Below are 23,870 nucleotides of genomic sequence, written 5' to 3'. Positions count from 1 at the left end.
CAGCCTCCACTCTAAGAGACTCCAGTGAGAGAACTGCCCCGGTCTTTATTTTATACTCCATTGAGCGTGTGTGTGTGCGTGTGTGTGTGTGTGTGTGTGTTGACAGAGAGAGAGAGAGAGAGAGAGACAGAGAGAGAGAGAGGGAGAGATACAAAGGAATGTAATTCAAATTTTGCACTTCAGACCTTACAGTGTGTGTGTGTGTGTGTGTGTGTGTGTCTGTCTTTTACACAAAAAATGCACTTGCAACAACTTTAATATGGAATGTACTGGACTTCCCAGCTAGGCGCCCTCCTGTGGACGACAGGTGCAATCCCAGTTGCACAGCACTTGACCAGCTTCTGTGTGTGTGTGTGTGTGTGTGACAGACAGACAGACAGACAGAGAGGGAGATTCAAAGCATCAGGACCAGGAGATGACACAGTGCTCCAAAGGCCTGGTTCTGCTGCCTCCTCCTCCACCCACCTGCTGCAGACGCTTCTGTGAAGGGAAACTGCTACATGTTATGTCACCGATCCCTGCCATGCTGCGTGTCTAACGACCCGGCAGGGCCTGCTGAGTACAGTGGTGGTGGAATCGGCCCGATCGGACACTCCTATCTGCCACTTTGACCTTTTTATTCCGTCAAATTTGGACCCATTTACACCAAGTCCAGAACCGTTGGTGCTATCGACATGGGGTCTTCACCAGGGTGTCCGGAGCACCCCGAAACCCCCCCGTAGACACAACTTTCATCCCTCTACGACACTTACTTTCCCAGTTATTCCATTTTATTCCGTCAAATTCTGGCTATTACCCCCTAACCCTAACACTAACCCTAACCCTAACTCTACTTCTTTCCTGGAAATTAAATCTTAAACCTTACCCAAGTACTGGATCTGAAGCCCAAGTAATCCTAATCCCAGCTGAAACCTAAAGCCTAACCCAAAGTCACATCTCCTTTCTAAATTTACTCCCCAAGTCGGGTTGAGTCCTCCCCAAGCAGGGTTGAGAGTGTAGTATTAAAGCCAAGTCGGCATTGTAGTAGCCCAAAATTCGGAAGAGAAAGAGGTCAGATGTAGGCCAAAAGGAAGGGTAAAGGGCAGAGGTCAAGAATTATTGGTGATCATATGCATTTTTTGTTAATTTTGTTTTTTGTATTTATCTGGATAATGAACAATAGAATATATTTTCTTTTATGTTAAATTATGATCTTCCATATTAATCTAAAGATTGTGAAGACGTTTTTGTCAGTTTTCCTTTTTTTCACAGTTTAATATATTGTACTTCAATGACTTTTGTTCTGCAACTACACTTTGTCAAAATGAAACTTAATTTAAAGCAAGAAAAAAAAAGGCAGAGGTCAAGAGAAGGGAAGAAAAGGATGATGAAAAAGGAAAAGTCAAAAGGGGAAAGAGGAGAAGACTGGAAAGGAAGAAAGAAAGAAAAAAGGAAAAATGAGAGCCAAAAAGTCTGGCAGAATTGGAAAAAAGCAAACAGCTAAAAAAAGATATTACAAGAAAGCCAAAGAAAGCCAAGGAGGCGGGATCAGAGGGGAGAGTATAAATAGGAGCCTCAAACCCAGTGCTCTTCAGTATGCCCTCGCCTGAGGAAGAAGAAACAACTTCGAAACGTCGCGACAAGGGCATACTCATTTAATTTTTTCAACTTTACGTTAGTTTGTTATTTTAGTTTGTTATTTTTGGGGGATTTTATTTCATGTTTTAATTCATGTTTTATTGATTTTCCTTAACAACTCAAATTAGAGAGAACTCAAAACAAAATTAAAAACCACACAGAAAACAAATTGGGATTGAAAACACTTTATTGGAAACAAGCCAAAGTAACGGAAAAATTGGGAACCTGCAAAAAAAGAATACCTACCTTTGCAAACCTGTAAAAAAAGAAATATTGGAAACAAGCCAAAGTAACGGAAAAATTGGGAACCTGCAAAAAAAGAATACCTACCTTTGCAAACCTGTAAAAAAAGAAATACTTACCTTTCAAATTAAAAATCAATTATGGAGGTAGAGGGATGTGAGGCTGCGGACCATCGGGGTTGATGGCCCGTGCACGCCCTGTTCCTCCTTCGGGAGGGACAGGTTCTTTTCTTCAACCCTAACCCTCCTTCTACCCTCGTAGGAGGAATCAATTCCCCTACCCTAACCCTAAAAGACAAGAAGGAACAAGTGACACAAACAAGAAAAACTGGAAAGGATATAAAGGAAGGGGGTGCCATTAAAGAGAACATAAGAACACAGGACGGGATGTCTAAAATGCAGGGGGTGCCATGTAAAAGAAAGAAAAAAACATAGAGAAAAAAACAAATGAACCAAGGGGTAAAGTTGAAAGACGAAACACAGAGAAAGATAGAAAAAGGGAGAGTCACGTAAAAACTGAGAAACAGAAAAGACAAAGAAAAGAATTAGAAAAAAGAAATGTCTGGAAAAAAAAGGGGCGGAGACAGCCCAGTATAAAAGGCCCTGAGTGGCAACAGAAAGACAGAAACAGAAAAGAACACAGAGAGACGTTGGGCCAGCCTGAGGAAGGCTATACCCAGCCGAAACGTCGCGATGGCCCAACGGCAGTGCACTACACCCGCTAAGGGTAATTTTTTGAATAGGGGGCACCGTTCCCAATCCCATTGATGGACCGTGCACCTCAGGCTCCGGCAATAGCAGGGCCTGGTCTTACCTCAACACCCGTCCTACCCCCTGCTGGACCAGCGCGCACCTTTAGCTCTCCCGCCGTGTGCTTCGGTGGGGGATTGGCTTAGGGCCATCAAGATGGAGCGTTACGAAGACAGTTTCCTTCAGGCTGGCTTCAACTCAGTGGACCAGCTGGCCCCAATCACCACACAGGATCTGCTGCACATGGGTGTGACTTTGGCTGGGCATCAGAGGAAAATCCTTTCCAGCATCCAGACAATGACCTTTCAAAACAAGAGCACTGCAACTGTGACCTTCTAGCTGACCTGCCTCTTATTCTGGACATGACACCAGCACACAGGTGCTGCCAAGTACTGAGAGCACTCTGGATCCTCTTTCTGTGAGCCACTTTGAACACGGACTCGTAAAAGGGATTGGCGACTTTATTCGTGACCAGAAAAAATAGGGAGAAAAAACTATGGTGTGAACTGTTGTGCAGAGATTGGCAGGTCTCTGCCACACAGAGGGACCAGGTGATGAAGCTGTGCGGACTGACTGCTTCTTTATTTTTTTGTTCTTTTGTTTGTTTTTTGCAGTTTGTGCTTTTACATCCACCCAAGATTTGGACTCAGTACATGTGGTGAGCAAAGAGGAACAGCGGACCAGAGTTTACACAGTTCTGTATTGTCATGTCATTACAAAAAAACAAAACAAAAAAACCCAAACTGGTTTGTTGTCCCAAAATGTCACTTTGATCTTTCACCAAAGGAGACAAAAAAGACGAGAAGAAATGCCAAGATTTTTAGTTTTCGTATTGTTGTAATTATGAATGGGAACCGCTCTCGATGCCGACTACGTTACTTCAGAGACACCTTTCACATCAAAACGTGAACATTTTAATGTGAGATTTTACATTTTGTTGTTCTTTCTCCCCCATTTGGAAAAAAAGAAAAAGAAAAAAAAGAGGAGAAAAAAAGAAAAAGAAAGAAAGTACTCCGCCGAAACGTCACGTGGGCCCCGAGCTACTTCACCCAAGATATGGGCAATTTTTTGAACACCCGGGCAGGGTCTCCATCTTCCTGCCCCCGTTGATGGACAGTGCACCCAGGACCCTTTAGGGGGGCCTGCTTTACCTCATCCCTAACCCTAACCCCCCTAACCCTCGTGGGGGTGGGAGATGCCCCTGCCTGAGGTCCAAACTCTAACCCTAACCAGGGGGGGTTTGAAACTTAAACCTTAGAAGGAAAAAAGCCCTAGGGGAGCCTGTAAAGGAAGGAAACAAAAACCCTAGAGAAAAAATAAAATAAAAAAATACTTACCTGTAGAAAAATTAAAAAATACTTACCTGCCGCTAAACCTGTATAAAAGGAAAGAGAAAAACACTTAAGAAAAAAACCTGTAAAAGAGAGAAAGGAAATACTTACCTGTCCTAAAAACCTGTATAAAAGGAAAAAGAAAAGCACTTAAAGAAAAAACCTGTAAAGAAAGGGAAAAGAGAAAAAATTAAAACAAAGAAATACTTACTTGTTGCAAACCTGTATAAAAGGAAAAAAGAAAGGTCTTACCTGACAGAGTCACAATTAAGCCGGGCCAGTCTGAAGAAGGCACTACTCCGCCGAAACGTCACGTGGGCCCCGAGCTACTTCACCCAAGATATGGGCAATTTTTTGAACACCCGGGCAGGGTCTCCATCTTCCTGCCCCCATTGATGGACAGTGCACCCAGGACCCTTTAGGGGGGCCTGCTTTACCTCATCCCTAACCCTAACCCTCCTGAGTTCGTTCATTATGAGAAGTGTTTGTAAAATTTGCCACAGACGTCCATGTGATCAACAACAGACACACGTGATTCCCCTTCGTGGTCTAAACCAATCAGAGATAGTCAGGGGCGGGACCTCTGTCCGTGGTCCAGCTGGAAGTGGAGGTGGATATAGACAGGTGAGTAGCTTGAATGAAGCGATATCGATTCATTAAATCCTGAATTGAATGAATATAAATGTGTTTTACCAGAAACGCCAGAATCTCAGGTTAAAGCTCACAAAACTATTTCAACAACAACCAGCAAATGAGAGCAGGAAACGCATTCCACACGAAGACGTAAACAGAGCGGACCGACGCATCAGAATTAGCTTAGTCGGCGTGGGGGCTAATATCATCCTTAATTCCTTCTTACTTTTGCTGTTTTGCTTCCAACACGATAAAACCCACAGTTCACGCTGTGCGTGACCTGTGAGAGAAACTTCAAGAAAAGTTTCCCATCTCAAACATGTGTTTTCTGCATTACTCATTCGCTTATTACCCATCAGTCTACCGTTGTTTACAGCGCTGGCGGCCGCTGTCTTTTCTTTCCTTTGTACTTAAATGACGTCGGATAAGAAAGCTTAATTTCTGCTGTTTAATACTGAAGAAATGTAAACTTTTTCAAATTAGGTATAATTGCAGAATATTTTTAAGGTTATCTGCTATAAAATCCATGCCAGGAAAATCTCCTTTATGTTTTTTATTTTATTTTATTCTCAGTTACTTTGACACAACGGCATGTGCTGTGATGGTCACATCTCTGATAAAGTTTAGTGTCAGTACTGATAAATGATCAGAATTATAAGATCTCTCACTTTCTGAGTAAAAATTGCACCAAATCGAATCTGGACCTTGTGAATCGGAATCAAGTGGATTATAGAAATCAGTGATGATACACAGGCCTTGTGAATATCCTAGGACCGACAGAAGTGGATATAACTGACCGTGGGCAATGAGAAAAGATGAAAAGAACGATTGATAACTTTTTTGTCAAGTTAAGGCCTGATCGATCTGAAATTCATAGCCAGTGCTCTGACAGGGAGCCATCAATCTTTGAACGCTGATTTGGGTGCGCCCAACTTTTTTTAATAGTGTGCATAAGAAAAAGCCAGAAGAGGGAGCACCTCTGGTTCAATCCCAGTTGCAAAGCAGCTGACCAGCTTCTGTGTGTGTGTGTGTCTCTCTCTCTCTTTTACACAAAAAACACATGTCAATGCGCTTGCAAAAACTTTAATATGCAAAGCACAGGACGTCCCAGCTGGTCGCCCTCCGGAGGACCACAGATGCAATTGCAGCAGAGGGAGCCCCTCTTGTTAAATCCCAGTTGCACTGCAGACCTCACAGTGTGTGTGTGTGTGTGTGTGTGTGTGTGTGTGTGTGTGTGTGAGTGTGTGAGAGAGAGAGAGAGAAATTAAAAAGCAATGAAATTCAAATTTTGCACTACAGACCTCACTGTGTGTGTGTGTGTGTGTGTGTGTGTGTGTGTGTGTGAGACAGACAGACAGACGGAGAGAGGGAGAGAGAGAGAGATTCAAAGCACTGTAATTCAAATGTTGCACTGCAGACCTCAGTGTGTGTGTGTGTGTGTGTGTGTGTGTGTGTGTGTGACAGAGAGACAGACAGAGAGAGAGAGAGAGACACTTGCTGTGGATTTAAAAATTTAAAAAAACACACAGAAAACCCAAAGAGAAAAAGAGGCACAGAAGTCGATTTGTACCGCGTTGAGTTGCAAAGCAGCTGACCAGCTTGTGTGTGTGTGTGTGTGTGTGTGTGTGTCTCTTTTATACAAAAAATACATGTGAGTGCACTTGCAACAACTTTTAATATGCAATGTACAGGACTTGCCAGCTAGGCGCCATCCTGTGGACCAAACATGCAATTGAAAGATGTTATTTTCGCCGGTATAACTCCTTCAGACACTTTGTACCGCATTGAGCCAGCAGAGGGAGCACCTCTTGTTCAATCCCAGTGGCACAGCAGCTGCTCTGCTTCTGTGTGTGTGTGTGTGTGTGTGTGTGTGTGTGTGTGTGACAGAGAGAGAGAGAGAGAGAGAGTGACACTTGCTGTGTATTTAAGAAACAAACGCTCAAAGAAACCAAACAGAATGACACAGGCAGAAAGACACTGTTTTATTTTGGTAACCAATGATGCATTTCTTCTCCCCTTGTACAGTGCACCCTGAAGCCGTGTGTGGACCAGGAGATCAGCAGAACAGGAACCACAGAGCGTCAGCGGCAGACATCCAAGCTGCACAGGGCACACGCAGCACCAGGCAGAATTAATGACGTCCCTGATCCACAGCTCAAGCCCAGCCACCCGCTGCCTCCTCGCCGCCTCCTCCCGGGACCTTCAAGGACCACCCACCAGCCACTGGTACACATTCCAATCTTACACAATGGCCCCAGCATCACAGGGCATCTCCTGACATTAAAATCTATCCTGATTTCTGTTGTTTTTCCCTCATCTCTGAGCCGCTGAGTGTGAGTGTGTGTGTGTGTGTGTGTGTCTCTTTTACACAAAAAATACATGTGAGTGCACTTGCAACAACTTTTAATATGCAATGTACAGGACTTGCCAGCTAGGCGCCATCCTGTGGACCAAACATGCAATTGAAAGATGTTATTTTCGCCGGTATAACTCCTTCAGACACTTTGTACCGCATTGAGCCAGCAGAGGGAGCACCTCTTGTTCAATCCCAGTGGCACAGCAGCTGTACTACTCATTAACGGTGCTGTTTTTGACCATCCTTTGATGACACATTTGTGCTTGACAAAAACAGGAGCTGCCTCCTTATATTTGAGGTGACAACAACTGAGTTTGTACATGGCAAGGGGAATAACAGCAGAGGTAAAGACAGTGAAGATGTGATTGGGAGAAGGAAGCCAAGATTTAGTTGGAAGACAAGGTTACATTCTACATACTGTTGCTCAACTTTCTACTCTTACTATCTTTTTTGTTTGTTTTTAGTAGACTGCTCTTGTATTTTTATGCATCAGTTATGAGGTATAGAAAACTTTGAAGAACAAAAGAGCACGAGCACACAAGCTTGTATTGTTTTTGTTTTGTATTGGCACGGCAGTTTAAAAAAAAAAAAAGAAAAAAGGAAAAAAAAGAAAAAGATCCATCTGCGTATCTAATTAATGCTTTTTCAAATTAAGACATTTTGTTTTGTTTTTTCCTTTTTCTCAGTACTTGCCTGAACTGCATGGTGGTAAGAAGTAGTTTTTGGAGGAGTAAAGAAGGTTGTTGTTGGGCTGGTTAGCTTTGTCTGTCTTTGGAATTTTCTTACAGGACACCCAAGCATAACTGTAACATTTGGGGGCTTCGTCCGGTGGTCGAGAGAGGGAGTGTGGAGCAGGGAAATTATTTTACTGCTATTGTTAAATAATTGTCATCATTACCATTGCATTAATAATATAATCTGGAGTTTATATTGCATTCAGGGGTTAAACAGTGTCTCTTTCAGAAAGACTGAGTTGCAGGCTGACAGGAAGTTGTATGCAGAAGTGAAAGCAGGAAGTTATTTTGAGCAGCAGGCTAAGACGAGGCTTTAACAATGTAACAGATAGCTTTAAGAAGGCTTTAAGGTTTTATGCACACAGGTATTAAATTAACTTTGTATTCCAGGTGCAGTTATAACTATTTTATACATATTGCATATCTGTGCTTATTTGAGTTGATGTTCAGGTTCTTTAAAGGTCTTAAGCTTCAACTAGTGAGAGTGTCTAGATGATCCATGCTGAGGGAAAACTAGAACATAGAAGGAATTGCAATACATGCTTACAAAACACTTATATATCAGATCATTTTATATTAAGGTTTTAGTAGAGGTTCTTGGTTAAAACATTTATTTAGTAGAAGACATACACATAGTCTCAGTGAGCTTCTGGTCTGGTAAAAGGTCAGAAGTGCAACAGGTGAATTGAGAAAGAGCATTTGAGGACGAGACACAGATAGTAGGTGAAGAGGTGACACAAAGAGCATGTGAGGTCGTGACACACACACACATGAGTTAAATTTATTTAGAGGAGAGATTACTCATGTCTGGTTGTAACTGCAAAAGTGTCTCGGTAAAAGAGGAACCGTTCCTTGTTGTCTCGGCAAGAAAGAGGAACAAGACAAGAACTGAAAGGTAGACAGGAAGGGCTAGCCATGAAAATAGAAGATGATTTTCTGGGTGAAAAGTCATGATGGTGTTGATCTGATCTATGTATAAAATGTACCGGTGACGCATGAAGGGGCGTCAGTAAACAAACCCTGATGCTATAAAATATCTGTTCATGCTTTGATTAAGTCGAGGACTACTGGCTGTCTGCGTACAGAGTGTCTTCCCACACGTGTGTTCATTAAAATCATTGTTGGACCAAGATCCTCTGGACCATGGGTGGTGTGTACTCTCTTTCCTCAATTTTGAACCTTAACATTCTAGGCGCCATCCTGTGGACCAAACATGCAATTGAAAGATGTTATTTTCGCCGGTATAACTCCTTCAGACACTTTGTACCGCATTGAGCCAGCAGAGGGAGCACCTCTTGTTCAATCCCAGTGGCACAGCAGCTGCTCTGCTTCTGTGTGTGTGTGTGTGTGTGTGTGTGTGTGTGACAGAGAGACAGACAGAGAGAGAGAGAGAGAGACACTTGCTGTGTATTTAAAAAACAAGCGCTCAAACAAACCAAAGAGAACGACAGAGGCAGAAAGACACTGTTTTTTTTGTGGTAACCCATGAGGTCTTGCTATCGAATTGTACAGTGCATCCTGAAGCAAGGCCGAGCAGATGACATAGTGCTCCACAGGCCTGCTTCTGGTGCCTGCTCCTGTACCAACCTGCTGCAGAAACAGAAAAAGACAAGAAGTCACGTAAGATAAAACAAAGAAAATAATGTAAATACACACGGAAAGGATTTAAAGGAAGGGGGTGCCATAAACAAAAGTACAGTGAACAAAGGACGGGATGTCAAAAAAGACAGGGGGTGCCATAAAAAGATAAAGAGACAATCCTAATAAATGTATCTGACTCCAGCAATTTGCACTAAAATTTCTAGAAAGCTGGTTTTCTTTCTCCTGCTCGCCTTGTCTGAATATGGAGTAAACACAGAAAGACAAGAAAAAACAAGGGGAAAACAAAGAGAAAAATAGTAAGAAAACTAAAGATATGAAAGACAAGAAGTCACGTAAAATAGAAAGAAAAGCAGAAAAAGAAAAAGACAAGAAGTCAGAAAAAGAAAAGGACAAGCAGTCAACTTAAAAAAGCCCAAGTGGGAGGAGCTAACAAGAGTATAAAAGGCCAAGAGAGGCAAACAGAAAACAGAGAGACAAAGACAAGACACACTGGGTCGGCCTGAAGAAGGCAAAAACATGCCGAAACGTCGCGAACGGCCCAGTGAATGCTAAATGTGCACTAAAACCCTAGATATGGGCAATTTTTTGAACCAGGGCAGGGACACCACCACCCGGCCCCATCGATGGCCCGTGCACCTCAGGCTACCAGCTTGCTGGTGGCCTGATTCTTTTCTTAACACCTAACCAGCCAGTGCCTCGTGGGGTTGGGGGTGCCCCTGCCCTCTATCTTACCCTAACCCTAACCACAGGGGGGTCCCTAACACAAAAAACGAAGACAAGAAGTCACGTAAGAAAGAAAAACAAGTAGAAAAAGAAAAAGACAAGAAGTCACGTACAAGAAAGAAAGATAAGCAGAAAAAGCAAAAGACAAGAAGTCACGTACAAGAGAGAAAGACAAGTAGTCAGAAAAAGAAAAAGACAAGAAGTCACGTACAAGAAAGAAAGATAAACAGAAACAGAAAAAGACAAGAAGTCACGTAAGATAAAACAAAGAAAATAATGTAAATACACACGGAAAGGATTTAAAGGAAGGGGGTGCCATAAACAAAAGTACAGTGAACAAAGGACGGGATGTCAAAAAAGACAGGGGGTGCCATAAAAAGATAAAGAGACAATCCTAATAAATGCTTCTGGCGTAGGATCTTGGTGCGGCCGTTTGCCTGGTAGGTGTGTTTGGCTATGATGGCAGCCTTGGGCACAACAATGCGGGAGCAGGTGTTCTCAAACTTCGCATTGATGCAGATCTCTTCGCCTTCACAGAATCCACGCCGGTCAATTTTTGCATTCAATGACACCTGACCGTCAGGGATGAACATGCAGGTGACTTTCTTCTCGGAGGGTCAGCGCTCGTTTGCATGTATTAGCTCTAGAATTGCCACAGTTATCCAAGTAACGGATGAGCGATCAAAGGAACCATAACTGATTTAATGAGCCATTCACAGTTTCACTGTACCGGCCGCGTGTACTTAGACCTGCATGGCTTAATCTTTGAGACAAGCATATGCTACTGGCAGGATCAACCAGGCAGCCCCTCAGGCGGCGGCAGCGGCGCGCACGCACGCGCTCGCTCGCTCGCTCGGGGCTACTGAGCCCTGTCGACCAGGGCGAGGCTTTCCGGATGCACGTGTGGACCGGGGCGAGGGTTCGAGAAACCGTGTTTGCCGGACGGGGCCCCGTCGCCCTCGCGGGGTGGGCAAACTCTGGGTTTGCCTACCCACTCTGCGACGAGGCCCGCCGTGGTATGACCACCGGGACGGACCGGGCGTCTCGGTCTCGCTACCGAGCGATCGCGTCTGGCGGGGGGGGGAAGCGTGGGGAGGACAGGGCGGGGTCCGAGAACCACCACCCCCTTCGACCTTCGCGCTGTAACCCCCGGCCAGCGCTAGAGGCGAGCCTGCGGGCCGGAGGAGCTGACCGCCCGAAGGCGCCGGCGAAGGTGCCGGGCCCGGCGGCAGCCCTCTGATGGCAGGCCACGTTTGCCAGTCGATCGGGGTGGGAGGGCACAACCCTAGAAAAAAACTTACCTGTTAAAATAAAGCCTGTATAAAGGAAAGAAAAAACTTACCTGTTAAAATAAAGCCTGTATAAAGGAAAGAAACAAAAAGGAAAACACTTATTCACCTGGGCTCGACTGAAGAAGGCACTTCTATGCCGAAACGTCTCGCGATAGCCCATTAGCTCTCAAACCCAAGACATGGGTAATTTTTGGAACCGCCGGGCAGGGTCTCCACCTCCCGGCCCCCATTGATGGACAGTGCAGTCAGGCCCTTGGTGGCCTGTTATCACCTAAACCCTAACCCCCTAACCAGACCCCCCTCCCCTCCGGCGGCCGGACATGCTGAAGTGTATCCCCCTGTGGCGCTGCAACCGCCACGTCGAGTCGGTGGACAAGCGGCATTGCAACTTGCAGACGGTTCCTGATGAAATATTTCGATACAGCCGCAGTTTGGAGGAGCTTCTCCTTGATGCCAATCAACTCAAAGAGCTACCAAAGCCTTTCTTCAGACTACTGAACCTCCGGAAACTTGGCCTGAGCGACAATGAGATCCAGAGACTCCCGCCTGAGGTGGCTAACTTCATGCAACTGGTGGAATTGGACATCTCCAGGAACGATATTTCTGAGATCCCAGAGAGCATTAAGTTTTGCAGGGCCTTGGAGATTGCAGACTTCAGTGGAAACCCCCTCTCCAGATTGCCGGATGGTTTCACTGAACTCCGAGCGCTCGCTCACCTGGCCCTCAATGATGTGTCATTACAGATGTTGCCCAATGACATTGGAAATTTGGCCAACCTGGTGACGTTGGAGCTCAGGGAGAACCTGTTGAAGTCTCTGCCCATGTCGCTCTCTTTCCTGGTGAAACTGGAACAGCTGGACCTGGGCAGCAATGAACTGGAAGTTTTGCCGGATACCCTCGGCGCTCTCCCCAACCTAAGGGAGCTGTGGCTGGACCGTAACCAATTGTCCTCATTACCACCAGAGCTGGGAAACCTTCGTAGGTTGGTGTGTCTGGATGTGTCGGAGAATCGTCTGGAGGAGCTCCCGTCAGAGCTGAATGGCCTCCTGGCTCTCACAGACCTGCTGCTCACACAGAACCTGCTGGAGGTCGTCCCGGACAGCATAGGGTCTCTGAAACAGCTGTCCATCCTGAAGGTGGACCAGAACAGACTGACCCATCTGACTGATTCAATAGGCGAGTGTGAAAACCTCACAGAACTTGTCCTGACGGAGATAAGAAAGATCTAACCCAAGACATGGGTAATTTTTGGACCCGCTGGGCAGGGTCTCCACCTCCCGGCCCCCATTGATGGACAGTGCACTCAGGCCCCTGAAAGGGTGGCCTGCTATCACCATAATCCTAACCAGCCCGTGCCTCGTGGGGGTGGGAGATGCCCCTGCCTGGCCCTAAAACCCTAACCCTAACCAGGGGGGGGGTTACAAGAAGTGCAGAGCTAGAACTAGTGTGGCTCCACTACACAGTCAGGACTGTAAAGTTAAGAAACCACTAATTCAGACTCAGGCCTTATATTTTCTGTTCTTTGTGTCAGGACAAGAAGTGAAAAGTTGTTGGGTGGAAAAAGGAATGAATGAATACATGACTTTTGCACACAGATCTCATTAACACACAAAACACATCCCATCTGAGGCCAGACAAATGTGGACTGTGAAGGCTCTCTATTGCACATTTAACTGTTGTCAAAGTAACAGCTGAAAAAAATATATTTTGCTGTACCACTAGTGTAAAAAGTGAAATTAAAAAAGGAAAAAAGAAGAAGAAGAAAGGCAACCATTCAGTAGTTCTTGCCCTTTAAGGCTAATCAAAAATGGTGGAAATGTGCTTTTCCTCTCACACTTGACTTGTTGTAGTATGTTTGAATATGAGAAAATCATTAAAAAAAAGTTTTTGGGAGATGCAAAATCCATTAAAAAAAGGAGTAAAAAAAGCCTAAGTAAAAGGAAGAAAAATTAAAAGAAATGCTTACCTGCAATACCTGAAGAAAAAGGAGAGAAAAAAGTTAGAAAAAAGTGCTTACCTGCAAACCCTAAATAAAAGGAATTAAAGAAATGCTTACCTGCAACCCTAAAGGAAAAAACCTGTATAAAAGGAAGAAAAAAGTGCTTACCTGCAAAAACCTAAGTAAAAGGAATGTAAAAACTTAAATAAATGGCGGTGAAAATTAAAAGAAATACTTACCTGTAAAACCTGTATAAAAGGGAGAGAAAAACACTTACCTGCAACCAGTACTGACCTGAGCCAGCCTGAGGAAGGCACTACGATGCCGAAACGTCGCGATGGCTCATTGCAGATCGAACCCAAGACATGGGTAATTTTTGGACCCGCTGGGCAGGGTCTCCACCTCCCGGCCCCCATTGATGGACAGTGCACTCAGGCCCCTGAAAGGGTGGCCTGCTATCACCATAATCCTAACCCCCTAACCAGACCCCCCTCCCCTCCGGCGGCCGGACATGCTGAAGTGTATCCCCCTGTGGCGCTGCAACCGCCACGTCGAGTCGGTGGACAAGCGGCATTGCAACTTGCAGACGGTTCCTGATGAAATATTTCGATACAGCCGCAGTTTGGAGGAGCTTCTCCTTGATGCCAATCAACTCAAAGAGCTACCAAAGCCTTTCTTCAGACTACTGAACCTCCGGAAACTTGGCCTGAGCGACAATGAGATCCAGAGACTCCCGCCTGAGGTGGCTAACTTCATGCAACTGGTGGAATTGGACATCTCCAGGAACGATATTTCTGAGATCCCAGAGAGCATTAAGTTTTGCAGGGCCTTGGAGATTGCAGACTTCAGTGGAAACCCCCTCTCCAGATTGCCGGATGGTTTCACTGAACTCCGAGCGCTCGCTCACCTGGCCCTCAATGATGTGTCATTACAGATGTTGCCCAATGACATTGGAAATTTGGCCAACCTGGTGACGTTGGAGCTCAGGGAGAACCTGTTGAAGTCTCTGCCCACGTCGCTCTCTTTCCTGGTGAAACTGGAACAGCTGGACCTGGGCAGCAATGAACTGGAAGTTTTGCCGGATACCCTCGGCGCTCTCCCCAACCTAAGGGAGCTGTGGCTGGACCGTAACCAGTTGTCCTCATTACCACCAGAGCTGGGAAACCTTCGTAGGTTGGTGTGTCTGGATGTGTCGGAGAATCGTCTGGAGGAGCTCCCGTCAGAGCTGAATGGCCTCCTGGCTCTCACAGACCTGCTGCTCACACAGAACCTGCTGGAGGTCGTCCCGGACAGCATAGGGTCTCTGAAACAGCTGTCCATCCTGAAGGTGGACCAGAACAGACTGACCCATCTGACTGATTCAATAGGCGAGTGTGAAAACCTCACAGAACTTGTCCTGACGGAGATAAGAAAGATCTAACCCAAGACATGGGTAATTTTTGGACCTGCTGGGCAGGGTCTCCACCTCCCGGCCCCCATTGATGGACAGTGCACTCAGGCCCCTGGTGGCCTGCTATCACCATAATCCTAACCCAGGAGGGAAGGACCGCGCATTCCTCGGTCCCCCCCAGGGGGGACGGGGCCGTAACCAACGCCCTAACCCTAATGATGCGGGTGTCCGCGCTGAAGCTTCTGGGTCTGGGCTGCGCCAAGGTGGAGTACGCTAAAGGCAAGCAGCGGTGCCGACAGGAGGCCGAGTACCTCAGACATGAAACGGTCCTGCGGCTGCAAGACCAGCCCACAGACTCTGACGGCTCTGTGGTGTTGAGACCTGGCAACAAGTACGAGTACACGTTTGGATTCGAGCTCCCTCAGCAAGGGCAACTGGTGTCGTCATACAAGGGGAAGTTCGGCTACGTCCAGTACTGTGTCAAAGCCCTGATGGAGAGGCCGCAGCAGCCCGTGCTAGAGTGCAAGAAATGTTTCGAGGTGGAGGAGCCACTGGATGTCAACACCCCAGACCTGCTGTCTCCAGCAGGTGGCATGAAGCAGAAGAAAGTCACCTGCATGTTCATCCCTGACGGTCCCTGGGTACTGGAAGGCTGGTGCGTTCATAAAGATGGGACTGTGAGGCGGAGGAGGAGTTCAACGGCAATGCTCGCATGCTGCCGGTCGGCTGAAGTCCACCAGTGGGAACCGTGGAACTGTGGTCCACCTGTTAAGGACCAAACTTGAAAACAGGCAGAAGGTCTGAACTCCAGAGGAGGTTGGATGGAGAAGTAAAGGCACGAGTGTGGAGGTGGACTGAAATGTTGGTCGTTTGTTATGTCAGCTGCCTTCAACCTGCTTCATCGCTTATGAGTCTTCCTGCTCGTGCTCCTCAGACCAGAGATGTTGAGGCCCGATGGCACAGTGATATGCTGCATTTCTGAATAAGCTGCCCTTTCCAGAGACTCTCCATTTACAGCCACTATGACTTTGTTACTGGGCCGAGCACTGGCCTGCTGTGGCACCGTGGCTTTTTCTCATTGCACTCCAAGACTGTATTTTTACAGGACTACTCAAAAGGAAACATCCTTTTACCAGTCCACTCAGTTTGCATCGCTGTTACGAAATTGTTGGGAACACTGTTGCTTTTCAGAATCACAGCATGTAAATTTCTTCCTTAAATGTCAGTAGTGTTACCAGTGTTTGAAAAAAGTCCTTTATTCCTATATTGTTGCTTTTGACTCTCCTACTGCCCAGAAGACTCTGTTCAACTGAACAATGTTTTTGATGTGGAGATATGCAACTTCCACCAGTCACCACAGCTTGGTGACTGGTGCTAATTACTGCGAGTGCCGTCCATACCACACGCTCTCGATGGAACGCACTTTATCTGAGGATCCTTGTATCTGATCTGCAGTTGTCCCAGGCAACATTTCATTTAAGAGTTCCACTTCTGTGAATTCACAACTTCTGTTCTTTCAGGGCGCAGGGAAATCACTGTTAATGACTCATTTGTGAGAAAATATGTTTGTAATACGCTCTTGATACGTGCAGATGTTTTTGTATGAAAGCCGAGGGGAGAATATAAAAGGCGGAGCTCACACAGGAGCTCATTTTCCACTCGGCACTCGATGAGAGCACATCTCTGCCAGTCCAACTGTTGCCAGCTAACCTAGCTTACAGTTTTCTGTGTGCCACACCTGAAGAAGACCGTGTACGGTCGAAACGTTGTGTTTTTTGTGTTTATTTTTAAATAAACAGTTTTTTTTGGCACACCTTCTTTTGTTGTTTACTGTTTTTACGTGACTTTTTCCTTTCCACATTTTGGAAAGCGTTTTTTGTTCACATTAAAATTAAATAAATATTTTTTGAAGCACATTTAATTTTTTTTGGAAAAAAGAAAAGAAGAAAAAAATTCTGGACGCCATGGACGACGGCTGGACGGTGGTATGCTATGGCCGCCGCCGCCAACGTGACCGCCAAGTCTTCTGGGACGGGTACGGAGGGCCGCAGGGAGGGATGGACCGTGCACGCTCCTTTTCCTTTCGGAGAAGGGATTATCTTCCCCACCCTAACCCATTTTAGTCCTTCCTCAAATGAGAAGACGTAAAAGATGGAGCTTCATATTTTAGAGCACAGCTTGAAAGTGGCGAGTATAGAGAAAGAAGGGATCCAGATTTGCACTCACGGATTAATAAAACTCGCCTTCCTGGCCTCCAAAACAAGATGCAAGTTTTTCAGTTTGACAGAGACTCCAGAGGACTATACCATCATCGTCGACGAGGAAGGATTTAAAGAGCTGCCCCAGTCGGAGCACATCAGCGTTGCCGACGCCACGTGGGTGGCCCTTAACGTGGTGTCAGGAGGTAGCAACACATCCACTTCACAACCCATAGGAGTCACCAAAATCGCTAAATCAGTCATCGCACCACTGGCCGACCACAACATTTCTGTTTTCATGCTGTCGACGTATCAGACGGACTTCATCCTGGTTCGAGAGCGAGACCTCCCGATGGTCATGCACACTCTGTCTTCCGAATTCACTTTGTTTCGAGTGGTCAACGGGGAGACTGTTGCTGCTCACAATCTGGGGGTGACCAATGGCTTTGTGAAACCAAAACTAGTGCCCCGTCCTATCATTCACCCCTTATCCAGTCATAAGAAACAGAAAACGTACAAGTTGTGAAATAAGAAAAAGAAAAACGTACAAGTTGAGAAATGGAAGAAACACGTAAAAGCCGTAGAACTGGAAAGGACAAATGAGAAGGGGGTGCCAGAGAGGAAAAATACAGGACGGGATGTCAATAAAGCAGGGGGTGCCATTTAAAAATTAAAAATATAAACAGAATGAAAAAGTTAAAGAAAGAATAAGAAAAAGAAAACGTACAAGTTGAGAAATAAGAAAAGAAAACGTACAAGTTGAGAAATATAAGAAAGTTAAAGAACAAACAGAGAAACAGAAATATAAAGAAAAGAAAGAAAACAGAAAGCCCAAAGTGGGTGGAGACAGAGAGTATATAAAAGCCGAGACAGGCAAGAAACAGAAACAGAAGACACGTTGGGCCAGCTTGAAAAAGGCACAAATACGCCGAAACGTCGCGAAGGCCCAACGATGCGCATTGGCCAATTATCACCCTATATGGGCAATTTTTTGAACGGGGGACGTCTGCCCACTTCATTCGTCGTGAGCGTGCCTCCAAGGGGGTCCAGCGGCTGCTGGGTCCCCTTTCTCTTTCCTCATCCCTAACCAACCCTAATCATACCTGCATTTGTCCACTGGAGGGAGACAAAAACACCAAGCTCTGAGATTCAAATTTTGAACTGCAGACCTCACAGTGTCTGTGTGTGTGTGTGTGTGTGTGTGTGTGTGTGTGTGCGTGCTTTGGTGTGTGTGTGTGTGTGTGCTTTGGTGTGTGTGTGTGTGTGTGTGTGTGTGTGTGTGTGTGACAGAGAGAGAGAGAGAGAGTGACACTTGCTGTGTATTTAAGAAACAAACGCTCAAAGAAACCAAACAGAATGACACAGGCAGAAAGACACTGTTTTATTTGTGGTAACCAATGATGCATTTCTTCTCCCCTTGTACAGGGCCTTTTATGACAGGAACAGGAACCACAGAGCGTCAGCGGCAGACATCCAAGCTGCACAGGGCACACGCAGCACCAGGCAGAATTAATGACGTCCCTGATCCACAGCTCAAGCCCAGCCACCCGCTGCCTCCTCGCCGCCTCCTCCCGGGACCTTCAAGGACCACCCACCAGCCACTGGTACACATTCCAATCTTACACAATGGCCCCAGCATCACAGGGCATCTCCTGACATTAAAATCTATCCTGATTTCTGTTGTTTTTCCCTCATCTCTGAGCCGCTGAGTGTGAGTGTGTGTGTGTGTGTGTGTGTGTGTGTGTGTGTCTCTCTCTCTTTTACACAAAAAACACATGTCAGTTGTTAAGGAAAATGTTATAAAACACTTCTTCAGTAAAGACTCAGAGAAGAGAAACACACAGAACTTCTTGCTAGCAAGGGCAGCCTCCACTCTAAGAGACTCCAGTGAGAGAACTGCCCTTATTTTATACTCCATTGAGCGTGTGTGTGTGTGTGTGTGTGTGTGTGTGTGTGTGTGTGTTGACAGAGAGAGAGAGAGAGAGAGACAGAGAGAGAGAGAGAGAGGGAGAGAGAGAGGGAGAGATACAAAGGAATGTAATTCAAATTTTGCACTTCAGACCTTACAGTGTGTGTGTGTGTGTGTGTGACAGAGAGACAGACAGAGAGAGAGAGAGAGAGACACTTGCTGTGGATTTAAAAATTTTAAAAAACACACAGAAAACCCAAAGAGAAAAAGAGGCACACAAGTCGATTTGTACCGCATTGAGTTGCAAAGCAGCTGACCAGCTTGTGTGTGTGTGTGTGTGTGTGTGTGTGTGTGTGTGTGTGTGTGTGTGTGTGTGTGTTGACAGAGAGAGAGAGAGAGAGAGAGAGAGAGAGAGAGAGAGAGACAGAGTGAGAGAGAGGGAGAGATACAAAGGAATGTAATTCAAATTTTGCACTTCAGACCTTACAGTGTGAGTGTGTGTGTGTGTGTGTGTGTGTGTGTCTTTTACACAAAAAATGCACTTGCAACAACTTTAATATGGAATGTACTGGACTTCCCAGCTAGGCGCCCTCCTGTGGACGACAGGTGCAATCCCAGTTGCACAGCACTTGACCAGCTTCTGTGTGTGTGTGTGTGTGTGTGTGTGTGTGTGTGTGTGTGACAGACAGACAGACAGAGAGGGAGATTCAAAGCATCAGGACCAGGAGATGACACAGTGCTCCAAAGGCCTGGTTCTGCTGCCTCCTCCTCCACCCACCTGCTGCAGACGCTTCTGTGAAGGGAAACTGCTACATGTTATGTCACCAATCCCTGCCATGCTGCGTGTCTAACGACCCGGCAGGGCCTGCTGAGTACAGTGGTGGTGGACCCAGGCCCTCTGCACCTTCCTTTCTCCGATTGGGACCGTTTTGTCCCATCCTTTTTGGTCCGATTCGCCATATCTCCAGAACCGAAGAAGCCATCGGCGTGGCCTCTTCGCCACAGCGTCCGGCACCCACCAAAACCCCCACCTAGACACCAACCTAACCCCTAATTATTGCTAGTTATTTTAATTTTTACCTGTCGTCTTGTGTTCCAGTCGGTCGCAGCAGCAGTGTGTTACCAGTCGCCAATACTCTCCTCTTTAGTTTGAGAAGTCTCCTTTTGTATTAACTATGCTTTTCCAAAAACGTCTATCTTTGTGTACACGTTGAATGAATGTTAATGGGAGACCAGTTCTTTGGGGGGTTTTTTTGGGGTTTTTTTGTGGACAATCCTTGTCAGTGTTGGAGGAGGACTGTGAAGGACGACCGTTTTGCTCTCCCTGACATTTCGTATTAATGCTGGTCAAGAACAAAAATGAGAATGACACTGCTGGAAGTTATCACATCACTATAGTTTCTTTTAATAAGCACTTTTTAAAACTTTATATATTTATAATGCAAGGTAGCTAATGAGTAGACATACTGAGTTTGTGGGTCTCGTCTTTATGACATGTTTAAAAAAAAAAAAAGAGAGAGAGAAAAAGATTTGACTGTTTGTCCTCAAACTTTCAGACTCTGCTTTTGTTTCCCCAGCCCCGATTTCTGAGTGAAGGTACGCGTTTCAGGATATTTCATTGAAATATTGCTCTAATATTTTCAGTTTAGTTCTGGCACAAGGCACACAACACAGACACACTGAGCTCGGCCTGAAGAAGGCGAAGGAACGCCGAAACGTCGCGAAGAGCTCAGTAGATGCGCGTAAACCCAAGATGGGCAATTTTTTTGAACTGGGGCAGGGGTACCACCATCCTGTCCCACGGTGGAGAGTGCATCTCAAGGAACCGGCGATTGCTGGTTCCCTGATCTTTTTTCAACACCCTAACCCTTTACCACAGACGTGGAGTGAGGACCCGCTGTTCACTTTCAGTCAGTACACTGAAAATGAGTTTCATCAGACTAACCACAAATGTACGACAGTCAAGAACTTCTGCAGCTCTGAGCCAAGTTTCCTAAACAGTCTGCAGTATGAGGAGGACGAGGGATTATCTTCCACAACCTAACAGTGTACAGTGACTGATCAGGCAGTACAGTTTTAGGAACCTTTTTAACTGAGGCAGGATGGCATTTTGGTTTTTAATCAGAATCTACCCTTCAGCCAGAATTCATTTAAAGAGCTGTGGGAACATCTACCTGTGACTGAATCTCTGTCCGTCAGTTTGGACACTACCTCAACCGTGAACAGCATTGTTTTTATACTTGGATCTGTTGTGCCAAAGTAGGTAGTTTCCCCTGTGCTGGGAGCACGCAGGAAGTACTGATGTTTTCATTTTGTGAAAAAGTGAAAAATTAGTATCGTTACATTACCATTCAGTTTGAGGGTTACAACAGAAAATTATGTTATATATATATATATATATATATATATATATATATATATATATATATATATATATATATATATATATATATATATATTATTGGAAAAGCCGACGTAGGACAGTTTTCCAATTTCATTGTACTACTGTACTATGTATGACTGTGAAATGACAATAAAGAGTTATCTTATCTTTTCTCATCTCACGGGGTATCAGATGGGATTATTTTAATAAAACATTAACATTTTGACTGATAACTATTTTTATTCTCCTGTAACTTTACTCTAAAAAGAGCTAAATCCTCTAAAGTTTCAGGAGTAATGCGTCATAATAAGAAGTGTTTGTGAATGAAAAATCAGCAATGTGAGATACTGTTTGTCCGTGATTTACACAGGGGGAACAAATTGTGGCAGGATCAGCCTGATATTATTTGTATCCCACTATAACTTCGTTGTATAAAGAGCTAACTTCTCAAAAATGTCAGGAGTAGTTAGTCATTATGAGAAGTGTTTGTAAACTAAAAATCAACAATGTGGGATACTGTTTGTCCATGATTTGGACAGTCCAGCGTGTGCTCCGGACGCAGGGGAAACAAATTCTGTCGGGGATACCTAGTTTGGCAGGACACCTGTCCGAGTATCAGGTGAACTGAACTTATGGTAAGAAGTTATGACCTGCAGTCTATCTGGGTCAGATATAAACCAATTTTAGGTGGAGTTTATTTTTGTTATGCTGACTTTTTACAGTCAGTTACAATACCTAGCTAGCATGATGGAGTTTCCATACAGCTGGGCGGGTGCTTTGATGTTACTGATACCATAGTGAACTGTATTTTATTCATAAGGTTAGTTAGTAGAGTTGCCTGTAAAAAAGACGGAATCAACCCTCATTCAGAGAAAATATCACGCGTTTTGTATTAAGGTGAAAAGGAACACAGTTTGTCCCGGACTTCAGCTAGAATGGAAAAAAAGACACAAAGCTAGATTTATTCTGTCTTTACGCTGTCAGCTGCCTCTTCTCCTCTCATTCTCCCCCCTCTCGCTCCTGTTGCTACTTCAACGGCTTTTCTCGTGTTTATTTATCGCCCACTTTGCGCCAGAAAGAAGAAACCAGCGGATGTTGCGCTAAACAAGAGCAGCACGTTTAAGCTTGATCAGCTGCTGTTAGAATTTGGAATTTGATATTACTTTCTAGTATCAGCTGATGTTTGCTGGAGCCACAGCTGTAAAAGCTGCTGCTCATGATGGTTTGTATATCTGGTGAGAGGGAAACATGAAGATGAATCCAGGAGATGTCCTTACTGAATCATCAGAGCTGGACAGGTGATGGAGAAAGGTTTACCTTTTAGGTGACAGGAATGAGTTGAAGGAAAGTTATGAGCTGTTTCTGAGAGACAAATAACACCATTATTATGTTGCCAAATGATGTTATAACACCATAACATCATTTGGCACACTGACTTCTGAGGACATTTTAAATGGCACTCGCCATCAGAAAGGTTGCCTACCCCTGGTCTAGAAGAACAAAGTAAACTTCGGGAGAACGGACCAGTTAGTTTTAACAGCTCTTAAAGTAACATGAGAAACATTTTTCACCAAGAAATTCAGTTCAGTGGGTGGGTCAATGGGTCGTTCAGTGGGTCGTTTAGTGGGTTGTTCAGTAAGTGGGAAAAGTGGGCCTTTCATTTTGTCATTCAGTAGGCAAAAGGGGGTGGGGGTGGATTCCTATTCCCACATATGTAACAAACTTGATTCAAACACTCAAAGTTAAACAAAAGAAGTTCTCATCACCTTAATATGTTCAAGTGCATAGTGTGGAGGACGTACTAAGGCCTCGAGGCACTCAGATGTAAAACCCAATATTGGTGAGGGTTTTTTAAATTTGTAAATTGGTGAGATTTGACCCGGCAACGACAGGAAGGTTACATACACAGCAAATGTCTTACACACACACACAACCAGACAGGCATGCACACAGAATGCTTAACAGTTAAAACTGAAATGCATGAACCCATCTCTCTTTGGCATGTTTATAATGCTTTTCCACAATGAGAGAGAAAGCAAAAAGAGACAGGAGCCAAAACCATCAGGTGGTGTACAGTACTGAAAAAGAACAACAGAAGGAGTATTTTCAGCGTGTGTTATTACGAGTGTTAAATGGGAATACTCTCAGTGATGCCTCTGTAGAAGGTGCTCATAACCACACACAGGCACACACACATGATTAAACAATAAATGAAAAAAAACACACTAAAAGAGTTCAGAAGTGAGAAATCTATGAGCTGAATGTTCATAAACTGTTCATACATACAGTTATAGGTACATGAACATTTACCTATAACTGTAACTTGTGTTTCAGTGCTGCAGCCTATGACCTGCTTGACTTCCAGGTGTGAGAACCTGCAAATGTCCAGAGTCAGGAGAGACTGGGGGACCCACTTTAGCAGGGTCATCTGTGTTGGCTTTGGGACCCTTGATGATACAGGGGGACACAGTCACAAGCGCCTAAGGAAGAGTATGAGCAGGAACCAGCACCAGCTGAGAGATGGCCAATATGTAGACAGACTGTTCCCTCTTTGTGAAGGACTGATAGAAAAGTTTAAAAAAAAAAAAAAATATATATATATATATATATATATATATGAATACCGATGAATGTGTGTTGTTGCTATACAGCCTGGTTATATGTGCCCCTTTTTTTACTTTGAGCACCACCTTCTTTAAAGACTGCTGCACAGCAATAGTTAATTTTTACAATTTTTATATATATATATATATATATATATATATATATAT

At 44.9% G+C, this 23,870-nt stretch overlaps 2 protein-coding genes, 1 long non-coding RNA gene and 1 pseudogene across 3 annotated transcripts; all 4 read left to right on the top strand.

The window, feature by feature from the left end:
* The first annotated feature begins 630 nt into the window (after nt 1–630).
* Nucleotides 631–18,412, top strand: LOC147318386 (uncharacterized). Its single transcript, XR_015131450.1, has 3 exons — nt 631–4,564; nt 6,599–6,799; nt 18,233–18,412. It is a non-coding gene; the product is annotated as an uncharacterized LOC147318386 (long non-coding RNA).
* On the top strand, nt 11,257–12,729 carry LOC147318389 (uncharacterized). The gene has a single exon (XM_086310309.1). The coding sequence runs from the start codon at nt 11,601–11,603 to the stop codon at nt 12,507–12,509; it is 909 nt and encodes a 302-aa protein (XP_086166435.1). The 5' UTR covers nt 11,257–11,600; the 3' UTR covers nt 12,510–12,729.
* LOC147318388 (uncharacterized) lies at nt 13,698–14,654 on the top strand. Its single transcript, XM_086310308.1, has one exon. The coding sequence runs from the start codon at nt 13,731–13,733 to the stop codon at nt 14,637–14,639; it is 909 nt and encodes a 302-aa protein (XP_086166434.1). The 5' UTR covers nt 13,698–13,730; the 3' UTR covers nt 14,640–14,654.
* LOC147318387 (cytosolic arginine sensor for mTORC1 subunit 2 pseudogene) lies at nt 16,726–17,411 on the top strand (annotated as a pseudogene).
* Nucleotides 18,413–23,870: the final 5,458 nt, after the last annotated feature.

Source organism: Aulonocara sp. 'chitande type north' Nkhata Bay, linkage group LG11 (assembly GCF_057382095.1).
Source record: "Aulonocara sp. 'chitande type north' Nkhata Bay isolate Kocher_YH1m ecotype deep benthic linkage group LG11, A_spYH_male_GT1.1, whole genome shotgun sequence".
NCBI lineage: Eukaryota > Metazoa > Chordata > Actinopteri > Cichliformes > Cichlidae > Aulonocara > Aulonocara sp. 'chitande type north' Nkhata Bay.
This window is presented reverse-complemented; position numbering and strand designations above follow the sequence as displayed.

What these genes read in the sequence shown, in the direction of transcription:
- LOC147318389 (XM_086310309.1), top strand. Translation starts at nt 11,601, where the DNA reads ATGCTGAAGTGTATCCCCCTGTGGCGCTGCAACCGCCACGTCGAGTCG.
- LOC147318388 (XM_086310308.1), top strand. Translation starts at nt 13,731, where the DNA reads ATGCTGAAGTGTATCCCCCTGTGGCGCTGCAACCGCCACGTCGAGTCG.